The sequence below is a fragment of the Coregonus lavaretus genome (assembly GCF_964263955.1).
Source record: "Coregonus lavaretus genome assembly, chromosome: 28".
Classification (NCBI taxonomy): domain Eukaryota; kingdom Metazoa; phylum Chordata; class Actinopteri; order Salmoniformes; family Salmonidae; genus Coregonus; species Coregonus lavaretus.
In genome coordinates, this window is record NC_140015.1 from 41,125,188 (window position 1) to 41,136,764 (window position 11,577).

The 11,577-nt window shown below is 40.7% G+C and overlaps 1 protein-coding gene across 1 annotated transcript in view; it reads right to left on the reverse strand.

The window, feature by feature from the left end:
* The window catches only part of LOC311103287 (xylosyltransferase 1-like), a gene marked incomplete at both ends in the record, with an annotated part of 59,079 nt that extends 47,850 nt beyond the window's left edge, over positions 1-11,229 (reverse strand). Inside the window, one exon of the mRNA XM_084144820.1 lies at positions 10,960-11,229. Within this exon, the coding sequence (XP_084000946.1) occupies positions 10,960-11,229 (270 nt within the window). The remainder of the gene's footprint in view (positions 1-10,959) is intronic.
* Positions 11,230-11,577: the final 348 nt, after the last annotated feature.

Consider the following 11,577-nt stretch of genomic DNA (forward strand, 5'->3'; position numbering starts at 1 on the left):
CATTTTCCATCCAAATATTTGTTGAATAAGCAAAGGCTTTGATTTCTTGTCAAACAGATGGAAAAAAGGTCTTAGACAACATCTACCAGAAAAAGTCTTAAAAGGTATTAGAAACACAATAATGTTGAAGACCCCTGCCAACTAATATCAACACATATTTCGTTTGGGGTAATTGTTTCTGCCTACTGTAAGTTTAAGAAACATTGCCTTGTGCCTTTTAATAAACCTTGCCTTGTGCCTTTTAAGAAACATTGCTTTGTGCCTTGACATTCCGTTACCAAAAACCCACATATCTTTAAGATATTTTCTAATTTCTCTCCCTCATGAGGAGGGAAGATAATGAAAGTTCACAGAAGTAACCAGTAAAGGTCGACCTATCAATTAGTGTTTTTACTGATATCAATTTTGTTTATGAATTATTAAGTGATTAAAACTCGAATCGGTAGCAGAATTTCAGAAAAAACGGCAATTGTGTGCTCTAGGACAACGGTGTCTAGATGGAATTTGTATTTGTGGTCCTGGCAACTGGACCTTTTTTGGAACACCATTATATTTGTCTTACTGAGATTTACTGTCAGGGCCCAGGTCTGACAGAATCTGTGCAGAAGATCTAGGTGCTGCTGTAGGCCCTCCTTGGTTGGGGACAGAAGCACCAGATCATCAGCAAACAGTAGACATTTGACTTCAGATTCTAGTAGGGTGAGGCCGGGTGCTGCAGACTGTTCTAGTGCCCTCGCCAATTCATTGATAAATATGTTGAAGAGGGTGGGGCTTAAACTGCATCCCTGTCTCACCCCACGGGCCTGTGGAAAGAAATGTGTGTGTTTTTTTGCCAATTTTAACCGCACACTTGTTGTTTGTGTATATGGATTTTATAATGTTGTATGTTTTTCCCCCAACACCACTTTCCATCAATTTGTATAGCAGACCCTTCATGCCAAATTGAGTCAAACGTTTTTTTAAATCAACAAAGTATGTGTGTTTCAATACCGTATGCTACTTCAGTGCACAATACTGAGAACTGTATGTAGTGTTATTTGTGTGTGAGCTTTCTGTAATCTGTGTACGTTCCATGAGCTTTGTGTTTGACTTCTACATCAACCTATGGGGAAGTGTTTCTGTGCATATACAGGGGTCCCCTGTAGCTCAGTTGGTAGAGCATGGCGCTTGCAACGCCAGGGTTGTGGGTTCGTTTCCCACGGGAGGCCAGCATGAAAAATGTATGCACTCACTAACTGTAAATCGCTCTAGATAAGAGCGTCTGCTAAATGACAAAATACAAATAAATTTTTGTTTTGGTTTGTTTGTTTGTCAATTAGGGTGTGCAGGGTGAATACGTGGTCTGTCATACGGTAATTTGGTAAAAAGCCAATTTGACATTTGCTCAGTACATTGTTTTCACTAAGGAAATGAACTAGTCTGCTGTTAATGATAATGCAGTGGATTTTCCCAAGGCTGCTGTTGATGCATATCCCACGGTAGTTATTGGGGTCAAATTCGTCTCCACTTTTGTGGATTGGGGTGATCAGTCCTTGGTTCCAAATATTGGGGAAGATGCCAGAGCTAAGGATGATGTTAAAGAGTTTAAGTATAGCCAATTGGAATTTGTGGTCTGTATATTTTATCATTTCATTGAGGATACCATCAACACCACAGGCCTTCTCTCTCTCTCTCTCTCTCTGTCTCTCTCTCTCTCTCTCTCTCTCTCTCTCTCTCTCTCTCTCTCTCTCTCTCTCTCTCTCTCCAAGTAATTTCTCTCCAATCCCTCTTACTGACACCTACCCATGAGCCCACTCTATTTCCATTTACTGTAACCAGCATCCTCACCCACTGAGCACGTCCATGGACGTTGAAAAGTCCGCCCTGGCCTTGATTTCAACGTCCACAGACGTCTGGACCGGCCTTCATTTGGCCCAAACATAGATGTCCATGATGATTAGTTCAGATTTGGTCCGGTTCAGACGTCTGTTTCACAAGTTTGGACATCACAGAGTAAAAAAATAACAAAATAAGATGTTTTCTTGTCACATCCACTGGATAGTTGCAGTGTAATGTGTTGTTTTACAGGGTCAGCCATAGTAGTATGATAGGTGCAGTGTAATGTGTTGTTTTACAGGGTCAGCCATAGTAGTATGATAGGTGCAGTGTAATGTGTTGTTTTACAGGGTCAGTCATAGTAGTATGATAGGTGCAGTGTAATGTGTTGTTTTACAGGGTCAGCCATAGTAGTATGATAGGTGCAGTGTAATGTGTTGTTCTACAGGGTCAGCCATAGTAGTATGATAGGTGCAGTGTAATGTGTTGTTTTACAGGGTCAGCCATAGTAGTATGATAGGTCCAGTGTAATGTGTTGTTCTACAGGGTCAGCCATAGTAGTATGATAGGTGCAGTGTAATGTGTTGTTTTACAGGGTCAGCCATAGTTGTATGATAGGTCCAGTGTAATGTGTTGTTTTACAGGGTCAGCCATAGTAGTATGATAGGTGCAGTGTAATGTGTTGTTCTACAGGGTCAGCCATAGTAGTATGATAGGTGCAGTGTAATGTGTTGTTTTACAGGGTCAGCCATAGTAGTACGGCGCCTCTGGATCAAATTAGGGTTAAGTGCCTTGCTCAAGGGCACATCGACAGATTTTTCACCTTGTCGGCTCAGGTATTCGAACCAGCGACCTTTGGGTTACTGGCCCAACGCTCTAAACGCTAGGCTACTTGTCGCCCATTTGTACAGTAAAAGTAGGGCATAGTTCAGTACAGTAGAGTATAGTTCAGTACAGTAGAATAGAGTATAGTACAGTAGAATAGAGTATAGTACAGTAGAATAGAGTATAGTACAGTATACAGTAGAGCACACTAGAGTTGAGTAAACTATAATGTACTGAACTATACTCTACCGTACTCTACAGACGTCTCTGATTGGTTCAGATTTGGTCCGGGCCAGACCAACCAAATGTGTTCTTGTTTGGGGGCGGAGCTCATTAAAATAATAGCCAGTGTGAAGAATAATACCCAAATATGCAAATCAGGATTTTGCATATTTCTACCTTTGTGTACCCATTTATATTATATATATATATCTCTATTTAGGACGCATCACCATGAAGAGAATTACATTTATATCCATAATTATGCATTTCTGAGTAGTACAGATCAGGGACCCATGATGAAATTCTGTTACCGCAAGTCTGTTACCGGGTGTAAATCCACTTCACTTACTGTAGTTCAATAACCAAAATAGATTTTTTTCAAATTTGTCTGTGTGTGTGTGTGTGTGTGTGTGTGTGTGTGTGTGTGTGTGTGTGTTGGAATAAGGGTTGGAATAAGCAGCTGTGGGCGCCAAAAACTAGACACTACAGGAAATAGCTTGATAGTATGGGACAAATAACACACACACACACACACACACACACACACACACACACACACACACACACACACACACACACACAAACACCCACACACAGATATGCATTCATAGCACACACACACACACACACACACACAAACACACACACACACACACACACACACACAAACACCCACACACAGATATGCATTCATAGCACACACACACACACACACACACACACACACACACACACACACACACAAACACCCACACACAGATATGCATTCATAGCACACACACACACACACACACACACACACACACACACACACACAAACACCCACACACATATATGCATTCATAGCACACACACACACACACACACACACACACACACACACACACACACTAAGACACACACAGGTTAGTGATATCAGACTATGCGATTGGAACTGATGTGTAATATGATTTGTAATCTAATCCAGCGTTGATCATGTGATAATCCCATGTGTGACTGTGTGTTTGTCAGAGGCAGCAGTGAATGAATGCCAGAGTTGTGTTAAGGCCCCATCAGCTTGGACTAACGTAAACAAATGCTCTGCCTCGCGGTCACCATACCTTCCTATGCTGGGAGGGAACACATACACACATACACACACACAAACAGAGGTGGCATTGTGTGTGTGACTGTGTGTGTGTGTGTGTGACTGTGTGTGTGTGTGTGACTGTGTGTGTGTGTGTGTGACTGTGTGTGTGTGTGACTGTGTATGTGCCCACTGTATTCCTGGCATGTAGTAGCTACTGTGGAGACATTATAGCCAGGTATGTAGGTAAACTGTGGAGACATTATAGCCAGGTATGTAGGTAAACTGTGGAGACATTATAGCCAGGTATGTCGGTAAACTGGAGAGACATTGTAGCCAGGTATGTAGGTAAACTGTGGAGACATTATAGCCAGGTATGTAGGTAAACTGTGGAGACATTGTAGCCAGGTATGTAGGTAAACTGTGGAGACATTATAGCCAGGTATGTAGGTAAACTGTGGAGACATTGTAGCCAGGTATGTAGGTAAACTGGAGAGACATTGTAGCCAGGTATGTAGGTAAACTGTGGTCGAGGTATTTATTTTCCCTGTGTTACAGTGGCAGCGTTGACGGAACCAGGTAATGAGACACACACACACTGCTCTGCTGGGTAACACCCCCACCACTCAGCAACGCAGGCTATCTACATGATTTGAACCTCAATACGAGAACACAAATAGAAGAAAATCATTGATAATGGGTGAGTGGGTGCTGGTTATTTAGATACTGGTAGTGAACAGAGGGGTGCTGGTTATTTAGATAATGGTAGTGAACAGAGGGGTGCTGGTTATTTAGATAATGGTAGTGAACAGAGGGGTGCTGGTTATTTAGATAATGGTAGTGAACAGAGGGGTGCTGGTTATTTAGATAATGGTAGTGAACAGAGGGGTGCTGGTTATTTGGATACTGGTAGTGAACAGAGGGGTGCTGGTTATTTAGATACTGGTAGTGAACAGAGGGGTGCTGGTTATTTAGATAATGGTAGTGAACAGAGGGGTGCTGGTTATTTGGATACTGGTAGTGAACAGAGGGGTGCTGGTTATTTGGATACTGGTAGTGAACAGAGGGGTGCTGGTTATTTGGATACTGGTAGTGAACAGAGGGGTGCTGGTTATTTGGATACTGGTAGTGAACAGAGGGGTGCTGGTTATTTAGATACTGGTAGTGAACAGAGGGGTGCTGGTTATTTAGATAATGGTAGTGAACAGAGGGGTGCTGGTTATTTGGATACTGGTAGTGAACAGAGGGAGCAGGAAGCAAACCCGGGCCTCCGGCTTGAAAGGCTGCACCAATAGGGTTAACCAACTTGGTTGGAATTGTATCATGGCTCATATAGAGGATCACTATACTACTAATCCAGCTAGTATATATTCATATAGAGGGTCACTACACTACTAATGCAGCTAGTATCTATTCATATAGAGGATCACTACACTACTAATCCAGCTAGTATCTATTCATATAGAGGATCACTACACTACTAATCCAGCTAGTATCTATTCATATAGAGGATCACTACACTACTAATCCAGCTAGTATCTATTCATATAGAGGATCACTACACTACTAATCCAGCTAGTATCTATTCATATAGAGGATCACTACACTACTAATCCAGCTAGTATCTATTCATATAGAGGTTCACTACACTACTAATCCAGCTAGTATCTATTCATATAGAGGATCACTACACTACTAATCCAGCTAGTATCTATTCATATAGAGGATCACTACACTACTAATCCAGCTAGTATCTATTCATATAGAGGATCACTACACTACTAATCCAGCTAGTATCTATTCATATAGAGGATCACTATACTACTAATCCAGCTAGTATCTATTCATATAGAGGATCACTACACTACTAATCCAGCTAGTATCTATTCATATAGAGGATCACTACACTACTAATCCAGCTAGTATCTATTCATATAGAGGATCACTATACTACTAATCCAGCTAGTATCTATTCATATAGAGGATCACTACACTACTAATCCAGCTAGTATCTATTCATATAGAGGATCACTACACTACTAATCCAGCTAGTATATATTCATATAGAGGATCACTATACTACTAATCCAGCTAGTATCTATTCATATAGAGGATCACTACACTACTAATCCAGCTAGTATCTATTCATATAGAGGATCACTACACTACTAATCCAGCTAGTATCTATTCATATAGAGGATCACTATACTACTAATCCAGCTAGTATCTATTCATATAGAGGATCACTACACTACTAATCCAGCTAGTATCTATTCATATAGAGGATCAGTACACTACTAATCCAGCTAGTATCTATTCATATAGAGGATCACTACACTACTAATCCAGCTAGTATCTATTCATATAGAGGATCACTACACTACTAATCCAGCTAGTATCTATTCATATAGAGGATCACTACACTACTAATGCAGCTAGTATCTATTCATATAGAGGATCACTACACTACTAATCCAGCTAGTATCTATTCATATAGAGGATCACTACACTACTAATCCAGCTAGTATCTATTCATATAGAGGGTCACTATACTACTAATCCAGCTAGTATCTATTCATATAGAGGATCACTATACTACTAATCCAGCTAGTATCTATTCATATAGAGGATCACTACACTACTAATGCAGCTAGTATCTATTCATATAGAGGATCACTACACTACTAATCCAGCTAGTATCTATTCATATAGAGGATCACTATACTACTAATCCAGCTAGTATCTATTCATATAGAGGGTCACTATACTACTAATCCAGCTAGTATCTATTCATATAGAGGATCACTCCACTACTAATCCAGCTAGTATCTATTCATATAGAGGATCACTATACTACTAATCCAGCTAGTATCTATTCATATAGAGGATCACTATACTACTAATCCAGCTAGTATCTATTCATATAGAGGGTCACTATACTACTAATCCAGCTAGTATCTATTCATATAGAGGATCACTATACTACTAATCCAGCTAGTATCTATTCATATAGATCACTACACTACTAATCCAGCTAGTATCTATTCATATAGAGGTTCACTACACTACTAATCCAGCTAGTATCTATTCATATAGAGGATCACTATACTACTAATCCAGCTAGTATCTATTCATATAGAGGGTCACTACACTACTAATCCAGCTAGTATCTATTCATATAGAGGGTCACTATACTACTAATCCAGCTAGTATCTATTCATATAGAGGATCACTATACTACTAATCCAGCTAGTATCTATTCATATAGAGGATCACTATACTACTAATCCAGCTAGTATCTATTCATATAGAGGGTCACTATACTACTAATCCAGCTAGTATCTATTCATATAGAGGATCACTATACTACTAATCCAGCTAGTATCTATTCATATAGAGGGTCACTATACTACTAATCCAGCTAGTATCTATTCATATAGAGGATCACTATACTACTAATCCAGCTAGTATCTATTCATATAGAGGATCACTATACTACTAATCCAGCTAGTATCTATTCATATAGAGGGTCACTATACTACTAATCCAGCTAGTATCTATTCATATAGAGGATCACTATACTACTAATCCAGCTAGTATCTATTCATATAGATCACTACACTACTAATCCAGCTAGTATCTATTCATATAGAGGTTCACTACACTACTAATCCAGCTAGTATCTATTCATATAGAGGATCACTACACTACTAATCCAGCTAGTATCTATTTATATAGAGGATCACTATACTACTAATCCAGCTAGTATCTATTCATATAGATCACTACACTACTAATCCAGCTAGTATCTATTCATATAGAGGTTCACTACACTACTAATCCAGCTAGTATCTATTCATATAGAGGATCACTACACTACTAATCCAGCTAGTATCTATTTATATAGAGGATCACTATACTACTAATCCAGCTAGTATCTATTCATATAGATCACTACACTACTAATCCAGCTAGTATCTATTCATATAGAGGATCACTACACTACTAATCCAGCTAGTATCTATTCATATAGAGGATCACTATACTACTAATCCAGCTAGTATCTATTCATATAGAGGATCACTATACTACTAATCCAGCTAGTATCTATTCATATAGAGGGTCACTATACTACTAATCCAGCTAGTATCTATTCATATAGAGGATCACTATACTACTAATCCAGCTAGTATCTATTCATATAGAGGATCACTATACTACTAATCCAGCTAGTATCTATTCATATAGAGGGTCACTATACTACTAATCCAGCTAGTATCTATTCATATAGAGGATCACTATACTACTAATCCAGCTAGTATCTATTCATATAGATCACTACACTACTAATCCAGCTAGTATCTATTCATATAGAGGTTCACTACACTACTAATCCAGCTAGTATCTATTCATATAGAGGATCACTACACTACTAATCCAGCTAGTATATATTTATATAGAGGATCACTATACTACTAATCCAGCTAGTATCTATTCATATAGATCACTACACTACTAATCCAGCTAGTATCTATTCATATAGAGGATCACTACACTACTAATCCAGCTAGTATCTATTCATATAGAGGATCACTACACTACTAATCCAGCTAGTATCTATTCATATAGAGGATCACTACTATTCTGTACAAAGCTGTCATCAAGGCAAAGGGTGGCAACTTTGAAGAATCTCAAATATAAAATATAAAAATTGTTTAACACTTTTTTGGTTACTACATGATTCCATATGTGTTATTTCATAGTTTTGATGTCTTCACTATTATTCTACAATGTAGAAAATAGTCAAAATGGCAAGTTAAATTACAAATCCCCGCCTTATCTTAGCTCATTGGTCACCATAGCAACACCCACCCGTAGTCTGCGCTCCAGCGGGTATATCTCACTGGTCATCCCCAAAGCCAACACCTCCTTTGGCCGCAATTCCTTCCAGTTCTCTGCTGCCAATGACTGGAACAAATTGCAAACATCTCTGAAGCTGGAGACACTTATCTCCCTCACTAACTTTAAGCATCAGTTGTCAGAGCACCTTACCGATCACTGCACCTGTACACAGCCCATCTGAAATTAGCCCGCCCAACTATCTCATCCCTATATTGTTATTTATTTTGCTCATTTGTACCCCAGTATCTCTATTTGCACATCATCTCTTGCACATCTATCATTCCAGTGTTAATACTAATTGTAATTATTTTGCACTATAGCCTATTTTATTGCCTTACCTCCATAACTTGCTAAATTTGCACACACTGTATATTATATGTATTTCTGTTGTATTTTTGACTTTGTTTTGTTTTACCCCATATGTAACTCTGTGTTGTTGTTTTTATCGCACTGCTTTGCTTTATCTTGGCCAGGTCGCAGTTGTAAATGAGAACTTGTTCTCAACTGGTTTACCTGGTTAAATAAAGGTGAAATAAAAAAAATAAAAAAATAAAAAGTATACATATAAAATAAATGCTGGGACCAACAGTAATCTCTCTCCCTCTACCCCCCCCCCCTCTCTCTCTCTCTCTTCTCTCTCTCTCTCTCTCTCTCTCTCTCTCTCTCTCTCTCTCTCTCTCTCTCTCTCTCTCTCTCTCTCTCTCTCTCTCTCTCTCTCTCTCTCTCTGTAGATTACAAGACATGTTACATCTAGTTCAGAGTAATGATGGGATGTAAAAACAGATCAAGGATACAAGAGGCACCACACTTTAACACACACACACACACACAAACACACGCCCCCCCACTTCACACACACACACACACACACAGACAGAAACCTCCACACACACATGCACATGACCTTGCAGTATATAGGCTACCATAGCATATGGACTAGTAACCATACAGTATAACACATCATCTAATAGATATGGACCAGCATGTAATAATGGCATGTGGACAGGTAGAGGAGATGAGGAGACTGCTACAATCCTCTAGCATCATCATTCTCTCAAAACACACACACACACACAGGCACACACACACAAACACACAGGCACAGACACACAGACACGCGCACACACACACACACACACACACACACACATGCACACACACACACACACACAGACACACGCACTCCTCCAACAGTAGCCTAGATCTGCACAGGGACATAAAACACCACTTAACAACCATGCACTCTGTCATCAAATATGAAGGAAGACAAGGAGGGGGAAAAATGGTCCTCAAAATCACAGTCAGTTCTCTGTAGTTTGGGACAACTTTAGTATCCTGGGAGAACGATAGAGAGGAAGTGTTCACGTGCGCTGTTAAACACACACACTCGCAGGCACGCACGTACGCACATACCGTCTGTCCGTCTTTCAGACAGACCTCTATTCCGCCTTCTCTCTCTCTCTCTCTCTCTCTCTCTCTCTTTCTCTCTAAATGAACTAAACCTGTCTGTCTATATTATCCCGTCCACGAGTCTACCACTGGACCAGAGACTGCCCAACACACACACACACACACACACACACACACACTGATTGCGCCCGACAGTAGCTACAGTAATAACCAGGCTGGTCACTAGAAAACAGCCACAGGCCAGGCGTTATAGCAGCGTAAGAGCGCCTTACCAAACTCTACATCAAAGTAGACCTATCCGATTAAACCGTGTCGCCCTCTAACCTTCTCCCATGGTTCATTATCACACTAGACTACTATACCACGCTCATTCCTAAAGACTGGTTAGTTTACACCCGCTAATCAACATCTATGGGTAACAACAGCTAAGCAACATCTTTGTCATCCAAATACACGCTGGCTTCTTGCTTCGTCTGATGACAACAATTCCATGCTTAACAACCTTCCCACCCTACAATACAATTTAGCCTACAATACAATACAATACAAAACATTACAATACAATAAACCACGCGTAGTGGGGGATGATAGCCTATAAAATGAATCAGGAATGGTAGCATATACAATGAATGATAATGACGCTAGTCGTTATCGATTTAAAAAATCGTCGTTATTATTGCTAAATAATAGGTAGACTTAAATTCGCTCCCTACTCTTACGGGTTGTTGCTTGTGTCGAACAGCCGCTTTCCCAAGCGGAGGTTGGTGATGCCTCTTTGGCAGCCCGCTCCGGGGGTACTGGCTGTAGGCTTTGTTGATGCCCCCGACTTGGTCCCTCTTCTCCCGGCTACTATTGGCCCCTTCTTCCCGGGTATCCAGGGTACTAAAGTTCCACACGATCAGCGTCTGAACCAGGAGAACTGTCAGCGCTACTATCAGCGCTGATTTGGAGCGGCGAGCCAGTTTGCGACCGCACAGATTGCCAACCATCTTTCTCGCTCTCCGTCTCCCTCTCTCTCTCGCTCTCTCTCTCTCCGCTCAAGCTGCGGGCTGCCGCGGTCGGCTAAGCGCTGACAGCAGGGGTGGCTGGGAGGGTTTCAGCACCGCCTGCGTCTATGGAGTGGAGCTACTGGCAGGGACTAGAGCGCGCGCGAGAGAGAGAGCGAGAAGACGTGAGGGAGGGAGGAAAAGGGGGGTGAATTGGCTAAGGTTTGAGATGAGGAGAGAGAGAGAGGAGACTGAGAGAGAGAGGACACTGCGCACTCTTGTGGTGTTGTCCACACATTACCTCCTGTTTAAATGTCTAGTTTAGACCAGGGGTCAGCCTGCTACAGGTCC